The following is a 25,743-nucleotide window of genomic DNA, read 5'->3' as shown; positions in this document are numbered from 1 at the left end:
TTTCCTATTACAGAACTCTGTCAGGACTGAAGCTACAATGGACAGGACCATTACTTTCTTTCTTTCCCCTTTTGACTTCTACTATTCCCCCCACCCTCCATTGTCCTTTTTCTCCCCAGCTAGACAGTTGCCAGGGAGAGACAGATGGTTATTGCCAGAGGTCTGAACTGATTGCTCACAATGGAATTTGGAAATTAGGCCAAAGGCCACAGGTTCCCCAACCCTGATCAAGTGAGTTCATGGCTGATGTGAGAAATGAATCCAGATCTTTCTTTTATCCTTTATATTTCTGTTGTATGTTGTGGCACCATTGTAGCACTAGCTATAATGAAGGCCTCAGTAAAGACTAATCAGTTGATAAACTTTGAACTGTAAATGGACATTTTTATTTCTAGAATTGGCATCTATTTGGAGAGGGAGTTCCATTCTTTTGGGAAATTACACAATGGCATATTAGGACATGACTGAAGAATAGGGGCTTCCCTTCCCTTGAAAGTGGAATGGGCCTCTGGCCCCAAATTTGAGACCCAATTCCAGGAAGTTTGGAGCCCAAGTTTCTCAGCTGAGAAATGGAGACTGAGGTGGTTACTTTCTGTATACCACTATTATTGCAGATACTGTCACAAAAGCAGATTTTTTTTAAAAGTATCAAAAATATGTTTCTTTGGAAAGCATATTCCTGAGCTTATGTGCCCAGGCTGTATACATACCTGGCCATGAAGGAAATGCGCTCTGCATATACTCAATGGTATCTTCATTATTTTGCAACTTAGCAGCCTCTGCAGGGGGAAGCTCCAGATTCATAACCAGGTTAAGGTTTAAATATCTTTAGAGCTAACTGTGTTCCCAGCACTTTTTTATAGTAGGGCTGCACTCCAAAAAAAAAATGCTGGTGGGCCCACAACTGAAGTGATTTGATTTATTAACATTAAATATAGTTAATACAATTACTCTATAATTATGCTTTATTAATTTTCCCCTTTGTGCTGCAACTGGGTAAGTTTTTAGAAATCTCCATGGCATGCACCTAAACTTTCAGAGGGCTGCATGAGGTGCTGTGGGTGGGGCTCAGCAGCTCTGCATTAGTATCTCAGGTCCAAACAGTGGAGGCTGGTATTAGGGACAGGCAAAAAATGGAAGGGAGGATGGTCTTTGTTTTCAAAGGAAATGTCAAATGAAAACACTCTAACCAAGGTGAGGTCCAGCTGAATCTGGTGCTGGAAAGAAGTTCTGGTTAGGGTCTTGGTTCAAACCAAGTCTGGTGGTTTCTCTCACTCCCTGGCAGGGGCTGCACATGGAGCGTAAGGGCACAGGATTTGTGTCCAGGCCTCGATGGAGAGACACATCTCTCTTTCTCTCTGCGTCTCAGATGGCTGCCCACATCTCGATCCACAGCTGCCACCCTGCCACCCTGCGCTTAATGAGCCTGTTACAGGCACCGCACTCAACCTCCCTCCCTCCTTCTTTCCCTCCCTTTTCCCCTCTTTTTTCCCCTAATCACCACCCTGAAATTCCAGGCTGCTGGCAGGCACAGCAGAAATTACTTTCTCCATTTAAAAACAGCAACAGCAACAACAACAACAAAAGGGCACGCGACTGCCAAGAGAAACTTGGAATGGAGCAGAAGGCGGAGAGACTTGGGGAGCCTTAATGATGCTCTGTCAGAAATCCAGCCAGCAGCAGGGGAAAAAGAGAGAAAGAAACAAGCTGGGAGAGATGTTCATGCAGACCTGGCTACCAGCTTGTAGCTCTGGGGGTGTTACTGCCCCCCCCCCTCAGCACATCATAGGTTGACTCAACCAGTCAGGAAGAGGCAACCAACCTTTCAACGAGGCTTTTCAGCACCTTTTGAGGTAGCAATGTGGTGAATGAACCAAACTGGCCCTCAGATACAGAGCAGACCCCCAGCAGTTTCTCCTACACAAGCCCAGCAGAAACGCGAGTCACCTGGAGCATGGGCAACCATACTTCCTCTTTCCTTGTATAAGCAGTGATCTGGAGAAGATTCTCAGCTCCAAGTGATCACTTCCAGCCTTCTGAAAATTGAAACTGCATAAGCATGATCAAGAAAAGACCTAAGAAAGAGACAGACAGACCAGCACTTGAGCTAAGAACTCATTATGAATAAAAGAACTTCCAAGCCATTAGTCCTTTGCAGGGAGCCTAATAAATGGATCCCAGTGCAGCAGGAAGATTAAATCAGCTTAAACCTAAAAATAAAGCATGCAGATGTTGATATTGTTGTGGCACTCCTGTAGGGAATCACTTCTTTTTTTTTTAACTCATGCAACTCCACATATTTGTACTATGTGTTTTCTAAAAGCAGGAGAGATTACAGTTCTGGATGTATTCAGTGGTATTCTAACAGGGCAATTGTTTCCAGTTACTGAGAAATAAAATTCGTACTTCCAGAATTTGCACAGGATAGGAACTTAAGTAGACTTGGAGATTTTTTTATTGCACGTTGAGTGACACATTCCAAGGACAAACATATCAGAGGCTCAGCACTATTGAATCTTGCTCAGAGGATCCTTTATTTGTGAAGCATCAGGCTAACATCTGCCTGGAAGCCATGTCTAAGCATGGTAGAGTCAGGCTGTAATTTCTCTGAGCAAAAATAAAATAGAAAGACTTTCTAGCCAGCTCAGAGCATTTATAGGGGGACTCTAGCCAGCTCAGAACTGTAGAAAAAAATGCCACTCACTTTAATACAGAGCATATAGCACTTTTCTAGATCAGGTCACACAGCAATAGCTAGCCAAATGCCTCTGGGAGATGTTACTAGCATTGTGATTCCAAAGCAGCATTATGAGGATGCAATCCTGGTACATCTGAAAGTCCCCCGGTTAGGAAAGAAATGAACATCTCTTATTTCACATCAAAAATTGGTGTTCGGATAGGCAGGTTCTAATTACTCCACCTAATGGTCCATATGAACAGTAATTTACAGATTATGCCATGTGAATTTGTCTAACCTATTCTTAAAATACCTATACGGCTCTCTTCTTGCTGAACAAGTCCTGGCTTCCATTGCGTCATGATAGCTTGGAGACATTAGGGGCCACTGGGTCATAGAGAAGGAGTAGGATGTGGAATTCTGGGCTGTACCCTGCAGCTGGATGGCATTATGTCATGCTTTCCTGCATTAGAAAATAACTCCCTGATGGACAAAATACCAGAATGAATACAGTCCTACTAACCCAATCTTCTCCTTGCTGTGTTAGATTTCTACTTGCAATCACTGTGTAGCTGTTAAAACAAATACTAATAATAATAATAATAATAATAATAGGAGCATTCAAAAATAAACCACATCAGCCCTTGCAGCTTGAGATTAGTACTACCTTATCTGTTTCCATTGGTGGTTGTTACCTCATTTTGCAACATAAACCAGAAGAAATAGTCAACACATTTTGGAGCAAGTCAATTGCTGGTTGAATAAAGGCAATCATCCTTTGGTATGTCCTGACTCTGTGTGATACCTCATATTGGAAATAAGTGTAAAAGCTGAACTTGGATCAAAATAAAACCTTGCTTAAATTGCACTGACTCTCCCCTGGTTATCACCTCCCTGTATCTCTCCAAACACACAGAAGAAAGGAGGGCATCACTCAAAAGGGGAAGAGAAGACTGGTGTGGAGTCTTCAGGAGGATGGGAAATCAAATCTCCCAACAGCTCCAAGCAACTCTCTGGAAGCTTCGAAAACTAAGCTGGCAAGGGCAGGTGGTTGCACAGCTGCGCCATTTGGATCATGCGCTCCCATCAATATTCATGAGGCAGCCCAGCCAATCAGCAGAGTAGCTGTCATTAGTGAGCATCTGGCTAGTGAGAAGAGGTTTGTTCTGTTTTGAGTTTTTCTTTAAAGTGAACTTCTTTTGACATTTTGAGAATGTTCCTCTATAGGTTTCAAAGTCCTCTTCCCATGTCCTCCACCTGTGTGCTTGACTTAATCCCTTATGCAACACACAAGTCCAAAATGCCCCTGGAATGTAGAGCTGCAATCTAGGAGGAGGAGGAGGAGTTTGTCAATCTGTATCATATCCCAATTCTTTAAAATCATATTGAGTTCCATTTCCAGTACATTATTTTGTACTTACTTTTCTAACACAAGACCTCACAGCCACAAAAGACACTGGTTTTACATGAACCACTTCATGCACGGGTCCTTGCAGGTCTTATCATACTGGAAGAGCATGAGAAAGATACATTTCACAGATTCCATGCAGCCAGAACAATACAGAAAATCCTAAATCAGTTTTCCTCAACCTGATGCCCTCCAGGTATACCGGGACTACATTTCCCCAAATTCCCAGCTAGAATGCTGGTTAGGAATTCCAGAGTTTGTATTCCCAGGGCCTAGAGAGAACAGGTTTAGGAAGGCTGTCCAATACACAGACACAGACGTGCCTCTATACATGATTAAGAAAAAAGATGAATAGTGAGATTTCCTGCTCAACTAAGATTTTGAAGGGACTTCATCTTCTTAATCTCTATAACCCATTGGTCCATCATCAAGATAAAGTGTCCAAGAGTCTATCTGGCCCAAGTTCCTATCACAAAATAGGCCTGCATACTCAGCTGTGTCCCATATGCTACCTTCATCTACATCACCCAGAATATACCATTCCATAAGCAGTGGGCAAGTCCATTGTAAAAACCTGCTTCCTAAGTAAATCATTCCAATAGCTTTATCTACGTTAACCCCACTACAAATTGTAAGGCAGGAGCGGGCAAAGCTCTTATGCAAGAGATTAAAGTGGTAAATGCTCTCTAGCATTTCCCTGCAGCTTGGGAGAGATAACAGAAAGGCATTTATCCATTTTTTTGTTTCTCCAATTAATGCCTGCTTTAGCTTTGACCACCACACAGTCCCCAACAAATTATCCTTGAGGTATAGCAGTGCTTGTCAGAAAAAAGTTACCTACTCATAACATAAACTAATATGTAAAAATTAGTTTATATTAATTATGTATATTAGATATTATATTAATTATATAGCTAATATAGACTACCCATTATCCATAACTATGATAGGTTATCACCATCTGCAGGTTCATAAGCATTTGACTTGGAAGTAAACTCTTAACGCTTGCACTTTCCAGCCTTTGTTGCCCAGTACATCCATATACATGCCTTAGTATCAGGGCCTGTTTAAGGGTATATGGTACCCCTCAGCCACATTGACTGATAGTGCCACCTCTGGCCAATACAAAGATTTGCATTTTTAGATTTAGAAGTAGGGGTGGTGTTGCTGGCCCTCAAGTTTTGGTGCCCTAGGCTATGCCTACTGGGCCTTAGCCTAAAGCCTCCTTCAAGTCAATCTGTTGTAGCACAGGACCATTCTTCTGTGCTGCATTCCCTTGACCATCTTTTCTCTCTCTCTCTCTCTGGAGGGGGGGGGGTATCCAAAGCAATCCTAGGTGAAACCAATAGTATATTTTCTACTTCCTCAGGGATGAAAGGTACCATGTTTACAGATAATAAAAGCCTTACATTCTCTGATAACAGAAAATACCATTGAAGATGAAGAATTAGCCTGAAATCCATCCACTAGATGGGACATCGCCTGGTTGCCTCTGATGTTTAGCCTAAAGATTACCTGAGGCTAGAAGGGGGCTGTTTGTGTGGTGAATTTAATGCTGCTTGGAAGGCTTAAAGGGGACTTCTCTTTTCTTTCAGTTTGGTCATGACTTTGCCTCAAACTCATCCAGCTTCAAGTCTCCCTTTTTCCTTTCCTTCACAGCACAGTTACATCTTTCTCTTATATCAGCTATATCCATTTTCCTTTTTCCCCTTTTTCAATATTTTTGCTAGAAGGAAGGAGTGTGTGTGTGTGCACATGCAATTATATGTTTCTGTGTGTGAGAAGGAATGATTGAAATATGGGATTAATTGTATCAATGTGGTACCTTATTTTACAGGCAATTAATTTTAATTAGTAGTTATTAATTCAAATATTCTTTGTCCTGACCATGCCATTTTATAAAGAGTGGGGTTTCTGGCAAGCACATATACACATACATATATGGGTGTGTAATATGCACACATTTGGGTGGGGGCAGGGAATCTTTGGTATTGATTTCAAGTGGATTTGGCAACTCTTAGCTGACAAGGTGGGGTCACTGGGCTCTGGATCAAGTTTGGTCTGAGAGAAAGAGATAGTCAGTCTCCTCTCCTTTGAGGACAGGGTTTATCATAAATTCAGGGCCTTCTTTTAAAATAAGCATAATACATTTTCCATAGGATAGGTATGTTGTAATTTTATGTCAAGAGAAAATACCCTACAGATCCAACTGAGGAAGCTGAGAGTGGTGGTGAATGCTACCATTCTGCAACCTGTTGAAGTTTTCTTGATGACCCACACAGAGAAATGTCAACCAAAGGCAAGAAACCTAGCAATTCTAGTATGGGTTTTATCTTATTCTTACTCTACAAGCCGTTAACATCATGAAAGAAAAGGTGATGCATCTTCTCCCCAGGTCCTCATCACAAACATTGAAGAAGCTTGAGCAAATCCTCAGGTGGTTAGAGATGCAGTGAAATCAATGCTTTGGTTAAATGTTTGTGTCCTATAAAGGTTCCATTTGGGGAAGAAGTTATTGTATGTATTAATTAAATTTAGAGATAAGATTTAATATTCACAGATGTTCATATTCTTTTGAGCTATATTCTCATGCATGGACATTGGTATCTGGACAAAGAAAATGGATTCTCTGTGTTCTACTTATAGCTGAAAGACTTATTCTTCAGCATTGGAAAAATAAATATATGGTCCCAACAACTCAAGAGTCTACAGGGTTAATACTATTAGCAACTTACAAACAAATCACTTATTGATGTAGTTTAGCTGTGGATGATTATAAAGCACAGCAACCATTCAGTGAAATGCTTGTATGTTTGTGTGTGTGTGTTTACGAAAACATGCCCTGTATTTTGTTTTAGTTTTCTCTTTTTATAGCTTTATGTATTCTTTTTTCGTGTGTTCAATTAATAAAAGCAAAAATCAAATTAAAAATGACAATCATATGGTAGGATGGGAAGAGAAGTCCAGGCAATATACCAGACATTTCAAGTAATAATTGTTCTTTCACATATTTTATTGAGATTGTTGTCATGAGAGAAGGGAACACAAAGAAGAGAAAACTCAAGTACTTTAGTTAAGCAGAAAGAAACCACTGTCCCTAGAATGAAATCGGCTTACGGCAGAAATTGCCCTGGTATTTGAGTTTCCCACTGGAGGAGAGACAACATGGATCTGATATGTAGCTTCTATTATGTAGCATATGGAAATAGGAAGGTGGGAAAAGAAAAAGGGACTGAAACATCTCAAGCAGACTCTTCCAGTTCTTTTGAGTCCACTGATTTCAATTCTATATTCTTTTCTGCTCAAAGATCAGGCAAGTCAAAGAAGATATTTGCAAACTGCAGTATTTGGACTTACAGAATTGCTGGTCTGCTGCTGATATAACAAGGATGGGGGTAAGATTGTTAAGTATGCTACTCAAACCACAGAGGTAGAGAGGTACAATTCTTATCTAGCACATATGATGGGGTTTATTAGTGTCTCCCTGTCAAGTTGTGTGCTGTGTCAAAGCAATGAAATCCAGCAGGAAAGACTCTTCCCAGGATGTGCATCTAACATGCAAGAAGAATAGAGATTAGCATTCCTTGTTTCCCTTGTATGTTCGTAACATGCAGCGCTAATGAGTTGGGGAGGGTGCCTGGCCATTTTTCCCAGCTGTGTGCAACTCCAAAGGAACCCAGATGTGGACTTGGCATCTATGGCAAGCAGGTGGGCTTTCTGGCATCATCTTACAAAGGAAGTCTTACCCCAGGCAAATAATTTTGACACACCTACAAAATAACAGAAGACAGCTGGGGTTTTGCAACAAGCACCATCAGTTATAGATATGGAGGATGAGGGAAGAGAATGTAGTCAACAAGCCAGAGCACTTTCTTATACAGGATACGTTGTCAAAATGCACCAAAAGTTGAGGAAAACCTTGCTGTTTTGGTAAGGGAGGATCAAGATGCAAGAACAGAAAAAAAACCATACTGGAAAGCTACCTCTGCATTCATAGACCTCAATTCTGATCGTTCAAACATTCCACTGGTCCAGGCTTGTTCACACACAAGCCGCCAGTGATAATTCAAACACTTGCCCCTGGAGTTCTAATAATACAAGTAATTTTCAACAAAGTGGCAAAAATTTATACTGAGCTTCAAGCACATCCTGAATAGACTGTTTTATTCTAATTGTTGATATGGTCACTTGATGCCGTGGAACCAATCTGCAGCAGCCCCGTTGGTTGATGGTCATCTTCCTCAGAACACGGACTCTCCAACTCGTTGTCATCTATGTTGACCTCACTCCAATGAGGGAGTGGTTCCATGGAGCTTTTGACAAACTGACTTTCTCCATCAAAACTTGAGTACAGACCAGGAGAGTTGGGTTTAAAGACAGAGCAACGGAAAAAGAAAGAGATCTTTAATTCAAAACTGCTGGTTCGTTCACAGAATTCTACCACTCAGAGTTCTTTGGTCTGGAACCATGATAGAAGTCTATGGGCTTTTTCTGATGACTAAGTGTTATGCACCAGTTCCTCAGATGGTGCCAGCATCAATGTCAGCATAGTGTGCTTTCCCCCACGGGTGATCCCTATCCTGCCACAGGCATGATGCCTGAAAATGCTACTGTCCTTATTTATGATGCATAGGATGTGTTAGGGCAAAAATGTATGGATTCTTCCAGCTTTGTTTCTTTTAACCACCTTTCAAATTTCATTAGTCAGCAGGAAGACATCCATTAATCACTCTCCTTAACCTTGGATGGGATGGGGGAGAAGGAGTTTCGACAGATGGCTAGACCAGTGACTTTAGCCATCTGTCAAAACTCGCTTGGGTTTTATGCAGGTGTTATACATGGAAGTGTGTTTACTGGATACAGATTTAACAGTTTCCAGAAGAGCACTAAACCAATGTTCAGAATGATCTGTATTTTCTTCTGGAATAGCACTAAACCTGTTCAGTCCCAGGGATCAGCTCAGAGACACAATGAATACAGGAGGAGCAACAACCTAAATGGCCAATAGGTATCAGGCTAGAGGTTGCCTGGCTGTGTCACAGAATGGTTAGTAAAGCACACCAGATTGTATCCATGGCAAAACCTGTATCAGGATAAGGGGGAAAGTGCTGCTTTAACAATGTTATAGTTAAGGACAACTTAAGACTGCCACAGGTATTGGCTGGGGATCAGATGAAGGTAACATCTTGAGGACACAGAAAAGGATGTTGTCGGGATGTTGTTTGTGTTGTAGTTTGATGCAAGTGAAGAAAGGCTCTATGTCTAGAGTGTAAATTAATGTCTACGACTGCCTTTACCATGCATAACCAACTCAATGAACTTCTTAAAGAAACAAACCATGACATTTTCAATGGGTGTATATATAAGAATCCCTTACAATATAAAAGCTGCTAGGATACTGGACAGTGTGATGAAACCACTTTAACATCTGCTACTCCAAACTCTAAATGCAGATATAACTTGGGTGGGATATGGAAGATAGAGGAACAACACACTTTTCCATGTGAAGTGGATACAAATAGTAGCCAAAACTGAATGTATTCAGGGATTCCATTAAAATTCCACAGAATAAAACAAGAAAAGCATATCATAAATTATGGTACAAAACAATTAAGAATGAGAAATTGGGATGCTTTTTCTGCTAGAAATCACATATCTGCCGAAATCATACTTAAAAAGGTAGATGGAAAGAAATAAAATCCCACTACTAAGGAAGCCTGAGAGATGACAGTCACTCGCACGACTTATACAAGTAGGATCACTATGTCTATGATTTTCTGGACGATATGTAGGTACTCCAAGCCATGCCTGCTTGATTAAAGTGGCAAGAAGTGGTCCTTGATTAAGGAGGAAGCAGAACACATAATCCATTTGAAAACCTGACCATTAATATGCTTGAAGGAGAGAGAAGGTCAACAGCTGGACCCACAACCAACCAATTTCCCAGCCAAGTACTGAGCTCCCACTTCCATTTCCTATTTGGTTGGGTTAAGAGAAAGAGGAGGTCAGTCGTTGGATTCAGCACTTAATATGGAAATTTGCAATCCGTTTGGCTCTCCAGCTCACGTTTAGTGCTGGGTTCTGAGCCATGACGTACATGCACATTCATAAGCTCAGATCAAGCATGCAAACATACTTCAAGCATCTACCCTCCCCATCCCATTCATATCTATGCCCGTCATCTTCATGCACCTGAAATTGTTATGGAGGAGAAGTTAAAATCCCATATCCAAGTGCCCCCTCCAGATTTAATGTTGCTGCCACTTCTGACAATCTGGAAAGCTTTATTTCTACAGCTCTAACGCAATCTGTATCGCAGGTCTTGCAAACAAGGAAAGGACTGATAAAGAGAGAGGGAAGCCATGGGCAAGCATAGAGGGCAGTACAAAAGGTCCTGGGCATGACTGATTGCTGATTGCTGACTTCTGAACTAGTAGGAATTGGACCGTTCCTTCCATTCCACTCACCTGCTGCCAAAGTCCTGCATGGCCAGCAAAGCTGAATGACTGTTCTCCTGAATCCAACCAGAGTTGGACCTGGCATAGCGGAGAATGGCATCAGTGACGCTCATAGGGCCCCGACCCTGCACATAAGCTTCAATTTCTGGCACAGAGAGCTGGCTCTGGAGGAAAAGGTGCAGCTGGCTATCTGAAAGGAGTACAACATTCTGTACTGTCCTAGAATATGAATGGAAAAATTGGAAGTTCTAAGTACAAGAGCTACAAGAAGCACATCTTCAGAAAGCGCTTTCTACTTTGCTACTGAAGCACATCTGAGGTTCTTATAGATAGAGTGACTTTCAAGGTGGGAAGTAAGAATCTACGGTAGAAGAAACACATCAACCAACCCACTCCCCTTTTTCTTTTTTAAAAACCTGTTGGCAGCCCTGGCCAACCCTTTTTGTTTCCATTGCAATGTTTCCAGTGAGAGGGGGAAAAGGATATGCCAACTATAGTGCTAGCATATACTACTCCTTCTTGTGTTGAGGGTAAGGGAGATTTTTGTAGCAAATCTATGGCTTTCTCCATCCACACTGGCATGCCTTTCCCACCTGTTGCTAGAGTCCTAATAGCAGAAGAGCTGTGGCACCAAAGCTTTCTGCCACTGTAATGGGGATACTGTCAATTATTGACTTGTTCCTACATCTGCAGAAGGGGAGATCAGCAATATCACTAGGAAATTCTGCCAGGACCATTGAACTGTACCTGAGACCTGTCTTTTTTTTGACAGGCTTTGGGCTTTCCAAGGTTTTCTACCTGTTCCTCAACTTTCTTGCTCTTGTCATCTCTTTGAATTTGCCTTTTTTTTTTTAATCAACCAAGCTGTAAGTTTGGTTATTTTCTGTAAGTTGAAGCTACCTTGATTATGTTATCATTTCACTCCTTTGCCAACCATTATAAACCTGGTGACAAATACTAATCAGGTGGGATCCAGAAAGTCTCATATCTCCAATAATAATCCTGCTCCCCACTTTCCACTCACTTCTCCAGGAACTGTTGCAGTCCTTGTCTTCGCTTCTCAATGAATTCATCAGTGTTGCCTGCAAAGAAGGTGGATTTCCCTGGAAGCTCTGGGACAGACCTAGAGGATATGGGGGAAGAGGAGTACAAATAAATAAATTTATTTGCACAGATACATATCCCTCCTTCAGGATGCATCCACAATAAAAAGGAAATAGCAAGCTTCTGCTACTCCATAAGCTCGTCCTTCACTATAACAGGGACACCTTCTGGAACATACCATTCTATTAATGACCAATCCCCATCAAGGGTAGGAACTTCCAATGAAATTCATTTAATTTAGCGGTGATGCTGACACAGAAGAATGTATCTTCTCCAAGAGTTGGACTTCTGCACCATTAACAGCTCTCTCTGCAAAAATCCAAATCCTCTGCAAGCTGAAGCAGTACCCTGAAACAATATGGTGCTACATCAACATGCTGGATTTATGGAAAGGAGTTTTTTGGGGGGATTCCAAGATGATAGGTCAAGGTTAGAGCTCTTCTCCCCTGAAAGTTTGCAAGCTGCCTTTGGCAAAAAGTCAACAAGCTCATTAAGCATTCTATGGAGATGCATAAAATGGAAAGAAAAATCCAAAATATAAAACAATTGGGCCATCTAGCCTATCGTTATCATCTGGGACTGCCAAGAGTCCTCCATGAAAGACCTCAATGCCACTAAATTTTCACTAGAGAAACCAGGGATTGACTCTAGGTCTGTCTGTAGGCAAAGCATGTACTCTGACAATGAGCTGTGGCTTTTTGCCAAGTTCTATTCAGCTTTAATATTTAACTATATATTACAGTTCAAGCATATTTTCAACACTGACATTTCTCAAATATGTTTAGACATATCACTTAGTCTCACCCTCAATGCAGAAAATTATATCCTAGCTTTATCTATCATTGAATATTTTTAAATGATGTGCAAATATGTCCTTTAATGGTATAGGATGCTATTTAAAAAAAACACATACAATCTCACACTTACACCAAGCCAGCATTTTTTTGCAGCTGTTTCTTTAACCACACAAACTCACGATATCGTCTGCGCACACAAGATGTCTTGGCTGTGAAAGCTTTACTGTTGGTCTGTAGAATGAGAAGAGACAGTTGTTGATACAAGTTTACCCCACCCATTTTCTTCACTCGGAATCTCTTTCTAAACTGTCTCCCTCTGCTGGCTGCTGGGCTAACAGAGAATTGCTATGATAAACAATTTTTATCACAGAATTTTTTTTGGTTTTAAAGGGGTGAATCTTTGATTAAAAGCTATTTTTTTAACTTCTATTTAATTTGATTTTCTTTTTTAAATTAATTTTTATTGAAGAATTTTATGCAACAGTAAAAATGATACAAGTTTAAGAAAAAGAAAAAAGAGTAAAGAAAAGTGAATAGATAAAGAAAAGGAAAAAAGATATAAAAAGCGGCTTCCAATCTTCTTTACATCAGTTATAAATACATTTATCGTCTGTCTTCCCTCTTTAAGGTCACATCATAATTCCCTTCTTCCCATATTTTACCCTTTTTATTTCATTTGATTTTGAAGAGTTTCATACTGAGCAATATAAAAAATGGGCAAGCAATAGATTAAATTTGGTTGAAATTTCTAAAAATAATCCAGGGAGGGGAGCATGAAACCAAAGTTCTGCCTCACATGTTGAACATAACAACACTCCCTACCATTCCTCTTTAACTGCATGATGGTCTGATAGTCCAGTCCCTGTTTTTGCCCGTATAACCAGCCAGCTTCTCTTCATTTAAACCACACATCTAATATCTGTTTCCAAAGCTCTCTCAGAAGGCAATGAATGTGTGCATCAAGCCCCATTCCCTTTTTTGTGGTTTCTGGTACCCCCATGACTACATTGTTGAAAATTAGCAACTAAATGCAAATAAATAAATAAATAATAGCATTGTTTTATGATATTCAGTGGGAACCAAGGAAAATAGTTGCACTATGCCTCAAATGTCTACAAAGGTAATAATCCCTCCCAAATGGACGAAAAGAGAAATGGATCAAAAACGTTTGTCTCTCCACCCCAACTTGTAGCTCTCGACCACTGAAAATATTTTTTAAAAAACCAGTAACAAAGGTTGCATAGCCCAGCCAAGGAACTAGCAAGTTTCCCATCCATTCATTTTGTGAGCTTCGTTCTTTCTCCTAAGCAGTTCCCTTGAATGCTTAAAAGAGGGGGTGAGGTCTGCAAAGAAATGACCAGCCAGGATGGTGATAGTCTGGCAGCCAAGCCATCTGAGGAATGGTATGTTTAGCTTGGATAATAAAAAGTTAAAGAGAGTCATGGTATTATGTCTTCAAAATGATGATTAACTTCCAGAAGACAGAAAGGTCAGGCATAGACTTAATGAGTGGAAACTGTGGAGAAGCCAATTTCAACTAAATATTAGCAGACATTTCCTATTACTAAGAGCTGCTTAACAGTGAGCCAAACAGATCAGACAGCAACAGGTTCTCCTGCACTGGAGGTTTATAAGCAGAGGTTGAACAATTGTATCTTGCCCTGAGCAAGAGGTTAAAACAGATGATTTCAAGGTCATCTATTTTATTTTCCAATTCTGTGCATCTATCACTTGGTAGATGGGAGGGTGCATGGCAGTCAAAAAGAATTGCATCTCTATACCCTAAAAAACTAACCAATTCAGTCCCATGACCTTCCAGGATGCAGCCATCACCATTACGGCAGAGAGAATCAGCACAGCACAGACCCTGGGTGACAAATGATCAGGAACTTCTTTTTACCTAGTGCAAAGCATGTTTATGGCACAGCAACGAAGTCAGGATTAATACTTGCTGTTCTGCTTAGAATGTTTCATGGAAGAAATGAAAACATTCTGTTTGGTTAAAGATATTAGCAAGGAGAGCCAAACAAAAGTAAAGGATGAATAAAGTAATCATGTTATATAATGAATGTGCAGCTTGATGAACAGAAGAAGCTGCAGGAATCCCTGTTGCCTTCTTCCCATTCTCCTAACTGCACCACCAGTGAAACAACCAACCTTTCTTCTATCTATATTTTTTGGGCTGAAGCCAGAGGAAGAATTGCACTATAACTCTGGCACAAAGCTTGAGTAAAACAAGAGATGAGAAGAGAACTACCCTTTCTTCCTTTTTCTATACCTGACCTCGTTCTCTTTCAAACCCAGTATGATGGCCAGAAGGCCCTAGAGTACTATTTCTCAACCTCAGCAACTGTAAGATGTATGGACTTCAACTCCTGGAAACGTGGCTCTAGAGAGAAGCAATATCCCCTTGCTTGTACAGTTTGCAGAAGGAAAGAAATAACAGGGAATTCCCACTGCTTCTTGCTACCTCCATGCCAAATGTCAAGTTAACACCAAGACTTTTCCACAGAAGTAAAAAATCAAGCACAAGTTTCTTTTCCATATCAATAAAACATAAGCAGCTGTTTGTTTACTATCAGGTACTCTGCAAAGCATGCAGGAAAACGGTTTTTCATCTTACTGCTGTTTCCTTTCCAGCATTCCTACACTTACATGAAGAAATATTTTGTAGTCCACATAAGAATTCCACGAGCCCTCATTTTGTATTCGAGGATCTTGGACACGTACAGTAGTCAGCTCCTGGGTTCAGACAGAGAGGAAAAAACACATCTTTAGAGGCCACTCTTTGCAACACTTTTCCCGACGTTAGGGCCTAAATCAGAGAGATTGCCCCCTTTCTCAGCCAGAAGAACTGTATACATAAACCGAAGCTCATTATGGTGGTAGAAAAGCCTTGCTACCTCAAGACCAACAGACCGTAATGGGATTTAGGTAGATGTATTCCACGGTTCTTAAGCATGGGATGAAAGGAGTAAATATAGGAAGTCTAATAACTATTAGAAAATCATGAATCTGCTTTTCTAATAGTTGTTATGGGGAATCTATGACCCACCAAGTGTCATTAGGACTTCTATTCCCATCCAATCCCAGCTGACAAGGCCAATAATCAGAAAGGATAAAGGCCACAATATTTGGAGGGCCATTCCTAGCCTAATTAAACTCATGCAAGCTAGAGACAGCTAACCACAAATTAATTAAGTTATTACATGAAGATGAATCTCTTGAATCCTCAACATACTTACCAAGCATGATAACTGGGTGACCCACCAAACTATCACAGAGGTCTGCAATTATGTTTGCTTTCATTATCAATCAGAATATAAATATTAATGGTATATGTTCCTGCTTCACTTCATTTGGAAGAATTGGGGAGCAAAGCAAGCAGAACTTAAACCTGCTGCTTCAGGGACATAAACAGAGGAAGAGGAATGCAGAGTACAGCCCACTCATCACCCAACTTATATCCTTCAGGTGTATCGGGACTGCAACACCCAAAATCCTCAGCCACCTTCTGGAAGTTGCAGGCCAAGCACCTCTAAAGGGTGAGAGATATGGAAAGCTTGACTAACTTACAAGTTATTCAAAACAAGCATTTAAAAGTGAAAATCCTATTCAATAACACAGGGAGAATGTAAGCTGTGAGCACCCAAGAGAAATCCTTGTGATTTCCACCAAGCTGCAGGTTTCAGTCCTTGAGGCTGTGGTAAAAGATGGCCACAACCAGAGACAAAAATATGTGCTACAGGGATGGCAGACAGACCAAACACCATGTCTTATTCAAAACATCTCACCACGGTCTCACGTATACTTAGGTACTTTAGGGGCATTTGCATACTTCAGCGTTCTGCCACCACATACAGTAAATCAGTGCACGTGTATGTAGGAGTAGGTGGGAGGAGCTTCTGGGGGGTTCTGTCTCAAACTGTGGGTTCTGAAACAGTTCTATGTCTCTGTACAGAATTTTTCTCATTTTAAGTTACTTGCTTTAAACATGAAAATAGGAAACAATGCTTGGAAATAAAGTGTCCTCACATTTTGGAACAACCTGGGCCAATGTTGCTTTAGCCTCCATTCTCTGACCATATTCAGGTCAAACTTGGAGTCTGCCAGAAGCCATTTTCCTTAGAGACCAATTATAGATTTTTTCCTTGGAGGCCAATTATAGATTTTTTTTAGCATGGGTGAAATTGTTCATGTGGTCATGTCTATTAATGTCAGAAGTCTTACCTCTTGTTCTTGATATTCTAACATCCTCCTTTCACAACTCAGAGGAAAACATCTGTGTAGGGCAAGAAAGGGGCATACAGTTTACACCTGAACATTATTTGTCTATCAACTATTTGCATTTCATCAACCTATTTACTAAATAAAATCAGATCCTGCTCTGGAGGTGGAGTAATGGGCAGGAAATGGAATATTTCAGACAAAAGTTAGTTTCTAAAACAGAAGAACAAGGCTATATTCAGGCTATGTTCCAGAGCTGCCCAATAAAGAAGAGTTAGTCCACCCTCTTTTATTGAAGCAAGGACAAGAACAAGGGGATGTCAGCTTGGGCTTAGCAAATATAAATTCCTTTTGATAGGTTCAGAAGAAAAGTGACCAGTTATGAACCAGGCAGGGAGAACCTGTGGGGACTTATATGTTGCTGAATAACAACTCCCAGTGTTCCTTACCATGGGCCACACTGACTGGGACTAGTGAGAATTGGAATCCAACAAATATCTAGAGGACTGCAGTCTTCCTCTCTTGTTCTAAAGTAATCTCTTTCCTTTATCTTCACTCCACTTCCCTGCATATCTTTCTTTTTAATTGGAAAGCCAGACAGCAATGACATCTAACTTTTTGCCACTTTGGAAGACAATGGAGCTCTGAAAAACAGATTGTTAGGCAGATAAGCAAAGAGATAAGCCTGAAGACAGATGCCTGGTGTATTTCAAACTAAATTGGGAAGGGGGGCCAAGCAATGCTACTTGGACAACCTACAATGTCCTGCAAAAAAGAATTGTTTCAATCTGCATAATTTAATTCAGTCTTGCAACACCTAGTTATTTTTTCATGCACAGAATTTGATACAGCCCAACACTAAATTGTATATCCTCCACAAATCCCAGTAGTTCTCCAGAAATAGATTCACTCTCAACATCTCCATGCTTGAAGGCAGACTTCAGCTTGACAGATACAAGGGGAGCTTGTGAAGGAAACACTTTCCAATGCAAGCAACTGCCAACATGTATTCCTAGACCAGTGTTTCTCAACCTTGGCAACTTCAAGCTGTGTGGACTTCAGCTCCCAGAATTCCGCAGCCAGCCAAGTGCACACAGCTTAAAGTTGCCATGGTTGAGAAACATTGTCCTAGACAGTGCATGCCCATCCAAGAGGAATATCCCACTCCTTTTTTGCATCTGACTGAAAAGGTCTCAGGACAACACGCAATTCCTAAACCTAATTTCTGCAGCTTCAGAAACAAACAAAGCATAAAATTTTTAGCATAAGCCCTAAAATAAGCTTAACAAAATTTGCTTTAATTTGGATTCTGGCAGTAATGGGGGAGGGGGGACAGGTAGCAGACCCAATGATCCAAATGGCTCTTTCCAACTTGATGAGTCTAAGAAAAATAAAGGGAAAACCATAACCACCCCATTGGGAAAAAGTTGAAAAAACTATGCATGCCCATGTCTGTGATGAGTCATCATACACTTGGCCTCATTGCATCACCCATTACAGCCTTGCCTTGGGATTCTTAGCACAAAATCCCACAAAATTACTGTTAAGTCATCATCTCAATTAGTAGTGCCCTCGGCTGCATTCTGACAAGTTCAGGCCCTGTTTTTAAATCTTGGAATTTTTTAAGTTGTATAATACACATGCAAAGCTGTTGGTACCAACCCTCCTTCCATTCCACTGAAATCCAGTGACAACCACATACAATTTTAAGCACTTTGCAAGCTGCAGATCCACAACAGTAAAATGACAAAAGCATACCACAAGAGCAGGTGAAAATGGTTTCCTTCTGGTCAATATCCTATATGGTGGCAGCAGCATCTGGAATCAGTTTCCTTGTGAGCCTGAAAGATATAATGTGATAACTTCAACCCTATGAAATCTCATGGGAGATTTAGTACTGGTGGGTTTTTCTTACCATCAGATCTGGAAGAAACCACATGCAAAAAAGAATGCAGGTGTCACCACAGCCACATGTGCCTGAACAGCATAGAAACAGAGCTGGACTCAAGTTTTTTTTGTGGAATGGGGCAGGGGGGTGGAATTAGGCAAGAGGCTCTGCACGGGCCTTCTCCCCAAATTGCTGCTGTCATCACTGCCTATTCATTTGCCCTTCTTCTCGGTGCCAACTTACATAATTTCAGAAGGGGCAAGTGAGCAGGACTTCTTGTTCTTTGCTCCTATCAGAATTGCTCCTATCAGTATTTCCTTCCTTAAAATAAGCGAACAGGAATAGCAAAGGGATTTAGCAGTGCTACTATTGAGCATTAAGTGATTCCAAGCCGTCATGTCTGGACTACCCAGAAGCCATTTTCCTAGGTGCAATTAGATCTGAATTGGCCACTAGACCATGCCTTTTGAAAAGTAACGTAGGTCATTAGCTATTGTTGAATGAATGAAAATATTTCTACACATAGTAAAGAGGCTGTACAAGTTGCCTAGAAAATCTGACTGACTGGACTAGGGGTAGGCAACTAGGTGCCCTCCCTGGATTTTGAACACCCAATAGCCATAGTCAGTCTGACCAATGCCAAGAAACTTTGTAGTCTAGTCCTACATATATGGAGGGCACCTAGTTGCATAGTCCTGAATTAGAAAGACTTACTATATTAACGTTTTTCAAACTTGGCAATTTTAAGTCATCTGGACTTCAACTCCAATAATTCTGGGAGTTGAAGTCCACACATCTTAAAGTTGCTGAGGTTGAGAAACATTGCACTATATGTTCCCTAGCGTGGTGCTCTCCGTTATTCTGGTCAGTATGGCTATGCAGAACTGGACTTCTGGAAGTTATAGCCCCAACTCTTTGGAGTTCACCAAGTCAGGAAATGGTGAGCTAGATTTAAACAGACAAACGTAAAAGACTTTAAAGCCAGTGAATAGCTTCTATAGTTAATTAAGAGGGACTTTTATTCTTCCTGTTCCCTTAGGTAAGTGCAAATTAGGTTGTTATGGCCTGCAATTGATTTGCAAAATATTTCATTATTATGCCATCTAATCTCCTAGTCAGTTGTTAAGTAGGCTAGTTGGTTGTTAAGTAGGACAACACTGACCAATTTTATTTTCAGGGGTTCCCTGCCGATGATAGAAATGATATTATGAGAAACATGAGCTCCCAAATGCAAAATGAGGCAGAGACATGAGGACTTAATCGCAAATTGCAGATATGAATTTAAAACAACCTTCTCACACCCACTTCCCTTCTGACATGCTGGACTCCCAATTCCTATAATTCCCTGCCAGCAGCATTTTGGCCATCCTGGCTGGGAATTACAGGAGTTGAAATCCACATGTCAGATAGCTGAAGCACCAGGTTGAAAAGGCAGTTTAAAGCTTGGGTTCCCAGATGCCAATCTGCCTACAGACTGTTCTCTTTGCACCTGCAAATCTCTTTGCCTCAGCCAATTTTATTTTTTTTATACTATTTTAATTAAACTATATAAATTGGGTGCTAACATGCTGCAAAGCAGTGTGCCAGCCTCAAGCATAATTTGTTTCCAACAATGCATAACAGCCCCACACAGATCTCAGAGGATTTTTTAGAAATTTTTTTTTAAAAAAAAGTGGGGGTGAATACAGCACAGCGCTTTATTTGGAAGAGGGACCATGTGCCCAGAAAAAAACCAAACAAGCAGGGTAAGCGAAAGTAAGAGAGAGAAACTTGAAAGGGAAGAAAGGCTGGTGGAAAGCAACCTCACCAGTTTGCCTTCTGGAAAACAGGTATTTTCTGTTTAGCTATATGCACCATAGCAGCCATTTTGAGGGTGTCCTTGATGTGCATTCAAAATTCCAAGAATACCCTCTGGCCTAAAAAAGTTGTGAGCTTGGCTTAAAGAAAGGGTTCTTAACTTGAGGTCCATCAACCCTTTGGGGAAGACATGAACCCGGATAAGAAAAAGAATTACAACTTTATTTTCACTAACCTCTCACTGAAATTTAGCTTTTCATTTGAACATTTATGTAGGCAACAAAGAAATTTATGGACTCTAGATTCCAAAAACATGTGTTAACTTCAATACATCTCACTATCTAAAATTATTATACACTTAAAATGTATTGTCTTGTTGATGTATTAAGAAGTATATATATATTAATGTATTATATATTTGTTATTTTTTAATATTTTGATAATGGTACTTGAACACTTGGCTTCCTGGTAGCACATTCTATATCTATATACTTTATTTTATTTTATGTGTTTAGATACATTTTTCAGAGAAAGGTTCTGTGGTTGTCACCAGACTCTCAAAAGGTTCATGGCACAAAAAGTTTAGCTCCTGGCTTAAAGAAAAACCAAAAGTGAGAATCCAGTGCCTGAACAAATTCCCATTATAAACTCTCCAGCAGTATAAGGAGGGAGTTTCTATACATCTGCCCTGTGGCTCAGCACAGCTGGCTTATCCACAAATTGACAGCAGGAGCACCCGCAGGAGCGGGGTCAAAAATGGCAAGATGGTTGCTGGGACTGTGCAGCTAAAGCCAACCCCTTTTTATATGGATCGCTACAGTGCAGGAAAAAAATTGTTCATTTGTCGGTTTCTAAAGAGATACATCCTCCCCTGCCACTCCACAGAAGTCCTCAGTTTATTCCAGAATAAAACCAGCCCCTCATCTTTCAGATATATAGCCAAAACCTCACTTTTGAGTAATTATGTGACCCATAGAGTAATGCCTGTACCAATAATGCCCATAAAAATTATACCCATCTTTACAAAAGACAGTTATTGTTTCAAAGCCGTTTCTAGTGCAGCATATAGAGAATACACTATTCCCAAGCAGTTGCCACTTCTAATGCTCAGAACATTTATTTGTTGTTTATTTATCAAATTTATATGACTGCCCATCTCACAAGAAGTGACTCTGGGTGGTGTACAGCAAAAAAGTATAAAACAATAAACAGGTCAAACAGTCATATTAAAAAGGTTTTTTAAAAAGCACACACAATCAGCAATGGGGCCACCTCAGGTGGCCCCATTGCTGATTGAATCTCTTGTGTGTGCTTTTTAAAAAAATTTTTTAATATGACTGTGTTTGACCTGTTGTTTTATACTTTTTTGCTGTACACCACCCAGAGTATGTCCACAGTTTGCCACCTTTGCAGTTACAATGACTTGTACCTCTGAATGTCTACCTCGGCATTAAAATCCATTTCCAAAGCTGAAGAAACAAGGAAGCATCTAACCATGCACAGATTTCCTTTAATCACTGAAGAATGGCCCTAGCTGCCCCCCAACTTCGTATTAGCAGGTCCAGAATTCAAGTCAAAAGGCCATGATTCACATAAGGAATAGAGTTCACCATTCTTTGGAAATTAAGCCCTGCCTAGCTTCAGCTTCTATTAAAGACTTCTATTTACCCTCATTGCCTGGATTTGTTCAATAGGATACATTAAGGTGAAATAGAACAGGAGAGCTGTGGCTGAAAATATTGTGAGAACTCAACCACTGTTGCAATGTGTTACACAAACTGCACCATCCCTTACACCACTATATGGTTCACCTGACTGGGCGTGGCATTTGGCATGAACATAGCAACTATGTCTTATTAACCCAAGTTTAGGGTTTTGCTTATGGTGGCAACCCAGCCACTGAATATACCTGCTTCAGAGCATAAACCAGCCCTTTCCAGGTTGTTGCCTTCCCCATTTCTTTACCTATAATGACCCAAGCAGCAGCTGATGGACACAGTATTGGGGAAAGCATGCCCTTTGTTCAAATGTGAGCTTTAATAGATGCTCATTGACTTCCCTCAGGACAATATTAGCACCATTGTCAACACACCCTGCCAGTTAGATGAGGGAAAACCAATTCACACCGCACTGCTAATCCCTGTAACAACCTTGTTCTGAGTGCTTTACTCACTTCAGGCATTCTAAGTCCTACACTGCAACCCTTGATAAAAGGAGAACTGGGGGATCCCTGCTGACTGCTCCCACCAAAAGTTAGGCATCTATCCATCCAGGGCCCTTCCAACTGCCAGGATCATAAACTGTTTTTGAGGAGACAAATGTCCCCCTCCAATTGCCCCTTATAGCAGCTGCTCAGAATCTCTGAGAACAATCAGCTGTTGCTTTTCCTCAACACTAAACAAAGTAAACCAAGCTGGATTTCTGGAGAGAAGCGTTTTCTGTGCCATGCCCTGCCCTTTCCAGCTGGACCCCAGAAGTCTTTTCTGCCTATATGCAGTGCTTCCATTCTGGCCTTCTCCTCCTGCTCTCCCTCACCAACAGGTGGCCACCACCCGTGAGAGGTTTAGCTTCGGGCAGAGGGGGCGAGCCCCGCCTGCTGCTTCCTGGGGCCATCTGTCTGCACGCTGAAAGGGCGGGCGCAGCCGCCAAGGGAAAGCAGCGAAGCCCACGCAGCGCCCGCGGCCGTCGCTCCAGCATTGCGGAAAGGCCGCGGTCCGGGCCCTCCGACTCCCCCAACTCCACTCCTCGTCCGGGCGATGTTTACTCCCAAGCAGGAAGTAGCGTTGCTTAGTAGCAAACAATAGGCCAACTTTCCCCTTCAGAGGTATTGGGCTGCGCCCCATCAACGCCAGCCCACACGACCAGTTTGAAGAAAGCTGTGCCAAGGTGTGAAACGAGGCTTCCGGGCTGAAATTTCTGTCCCTCAATGATACCTCTTTGCGCTTCCCGGCTTAGCATCACTACCCCCCAGCTCCACTCCACCCCACCATTCCCTATAGCCCGCCAGGTTTTTATGCTAAGCTGTCGAACATGTACGCCCGGGATCCGCTCCCAAAGGCACGACCTGCCAGACTGATGCACGGACAACCACTTTTGCCGTCCTGTTTCGTTGGAACAGCCTTTCTTTACCCACATTCCCCACTTCTTACCTGACCGATTGCATTTTGTCCCCTCCCTGCTATTTCTGCATTAAAAAAAATAATGGGCTACTCTGCTAATTCTTGTCCTTCGGACCCTGGTCCCCGCCGCCAGCGTTCCGCTTACTTTGCAACCTTCCCGCTTTTCTTGCCCAAGCTGCTTATTTTGCCACCGTCCCTTTAAGACAACCCAAACTCCGCGGCTGGCTTCGCCTCATAGTTTTTAAAGCATCTTCCCACGTGACCCAGCTTCCGCTTAAAGATAAAAGCCGCGTGGGCTGGTGGGAAGCGTAGTTTCGAGTTGAAAGCAGTAACGTGTATGGAGAAAGTTTCGTCTTCGTGTTTCGTAGTATGGGATTAAATCCTGTCGACATTTATAGTCTTTCAGTTATCCTGCTGGTCGATATTAAAGCCATGGTTGTAGCGCACGATACAAATGGAAGATCTATTATCCCGAATCCATTAGGATTTAACTTGGAATGTAAACATCACCAGAATTGGATGCCATCGTTAAATCTATGTCCTTAGTTGAAAGTAAATGCTATGGAAAATAGTCGGATTTCTGAGTAGATATCCGTCAAAGGAGGCAAGGAGTAGACTTGCATCTGTTATAAATACATCTGTGAGAGAGAAGGAAATGTACTGAAATGAATGACACAGCAGGTGGCCATTCAAATCAGGCTTATTAATAACCCATCCCTCTCCAACTGCCTGTGTGTGTTTTTACTTTTTGTTTTCCTAGGCTGTTGGTGGGGTGTAGGCAGCTATATTTTGTATTGGAAGTGTTCCATCCTCCAGCAACTCTCATTTTTAGGCTGGGCTCAGGAGAGGATCTGAGCACTCTTGCCTTATTCTGCCAGCCCACTCAGTTGCCTACATGGGTTTCCATGTAATTCCGGCATGTAACTCCTAATCTAAAATTAAAAGCTGGTACTTAAACACAGGTTGAATTGAAATAAATTGATTCCTTATATAAGAAGAAAATATTTAATTTTAGAATGAAGCTACATACAGTGCATTTAGGGACTATCCATAAAGGAAAAAGCATTGTAGGCATGGGGGTAGAGAGCTATATCGGAGTGGCTTAGGTGAGATGAATTCTATTTGGAATAAACAGTACATTATACAATCTATTTCAAAAATGTCACTGGAATGATCCTGATTCTGTACCCTAGCCCACAAACTTCACAGTCAAAAGCATCCTGTTATAAAGTCACTTTAATTGATCATTCGCTTTTTAGTGGGTGTGTAAGGGTTGCCTATTCTGACAAACTCAGTCTCACAAACAGGTGCTTAAGGAAAACTGGTTTATTGAAAGAATAGTGTGCAAACACAAAGAAAGCTGAGAATGAGCAAAAGCGCGCCAAATACAAACTAAAAACCCCTCGCTTCAAACCCGATCCCACCCTAGCTCCCACTTAGCAACCACCCCCTCCCAGGTGTTGGCAACCGTCACACATCGGCCTGAGAAAGTAACCTTGAACACATGCAATAACCCAAACATACATTCCTCAGTTACGGTAAGGAGATTACAGCCTGGCACGGCTGAAAATCTCCTCCCAGCAAACGTGAGACACGGATCAGAAAAGTGACATGCGAAACGTTACGATGTATTCAGTACATTGGAACGATGAACATGACATACCGCCCCCCTTAAAGAAAACTAAGGAGCAGGCTTGGCAGGGTAGGCAGCATGAAAACGGGCCACTAGAATAGGGGAGTGAACATTGCGGGCAGCAACCCACTCAGGATGAGGGAAATGTTTCCACCGGACAAGGTATTGCAGGGTAGAATGAAGGCATCGAGAATCAAGAATCTCCTGGACTTCGAAGTGTTGCTGGCCATCAATCATAATGGGAGCAGGCGGTGATGGTTGTGGGTGCCAGTGATCCGATTGGTGGAAAGGTTTGAGCAAGCTGCAATGGAAAACGGGATGCAAACGCTTAAGATTATGAGGCAAATCCAACTTAAAAGTAACAGGATTAATTCGGGCCACAATAGGGAAGGGGCCCACGAACTTGGGTGCCAATTTCCTAGAGGGTTGCAGAGATTTAATAAACTTGGTGGAGAGATAAACCTTATCTCCAACTTTGAAAGGTGGCTGAGGTGCACGTTTGGCGTCAGCATGGCGTTTGTACGCAGCCTGGGCATCGGCAAGAGCTTGTTGGATTTTAGGCCAGGAGTCGCCCAGATGCGCTGCCCAGTCTGCAGGGGACGAAGGAGGAGAGGTTGGTTGTGGCAGTTCAGGAA

At 41.6% G+C, this 25,743-nt stretch overlaps 1 protein-coding gene across 5 annotated transcripts; it reads right to left on the bottom strand.

Annotated features, from left to right (window-relative positions):
- Nucleotides 1-7,074: 7,074 nt before the first annotated feature.
- SNX11 (sorting nexin 11) lies at nt 7,075-23,727 on the bottom strand. 5 transcript variants are annotated; one of them, XM_063300791.1, is made up of 8 exons: nt 23,621-23,727; nt 18,334-18,512; nt 16,675-16,726; nt 15,100-15,186; nt 12,575-12,675; nt 11,568-11,666; nt 10,553-10,762; nt 7,075-8,428 (listed from the first exon to the last, which is right to left on the bottom strand). In XM_063300791.1, exons 2-8 carry the CDS (start codon nt 18,369-18,371, stop codon nt 8,254-8,256), a joined length of 762 nt encoding a protein of 253 aa, XP_063156861.1. In that variant the 5' UTR covers nt 18,372-18,512; nt 23,621-23,727; the 3' UTR covers nt 7,075-8,253. The 5 variants fall into 5 exon arrangements, with proteins under 5 accessions (XP_063156861.1, XP_063156864.1, XP_063156860.1 ...); XM_063300794.1 differs by having other exon boundaries at nt 18,430-18,512; XM_063300790.1 differs by having other exon boundaries at nt 23,506-23,694.
- Nucleotides 23,728-25,743: the final 2,016 nt, after the last annotated feature.

The sequence above is a fragment of the Candoia aspera genome, chromosome 4, assembly GCF_035149785.1.
Source record: "Candoia aspera isolate rCanAsp1 chromosome 4, rCanAsp1.hap2, whole genome shotgun sequence".
In the NCBI taxonomy this organism is placed as follows: Eukaryota; Metazoa; Chordata; class Lepidosauria; order Squamata; family Boidae; genus Candoia; species Candoia aspera.
The sequence above is the reverse complement of the archived record's forward strand: the minus strand, read 5'-3'. Positions and strand labels throughout refer to the sequence as shown.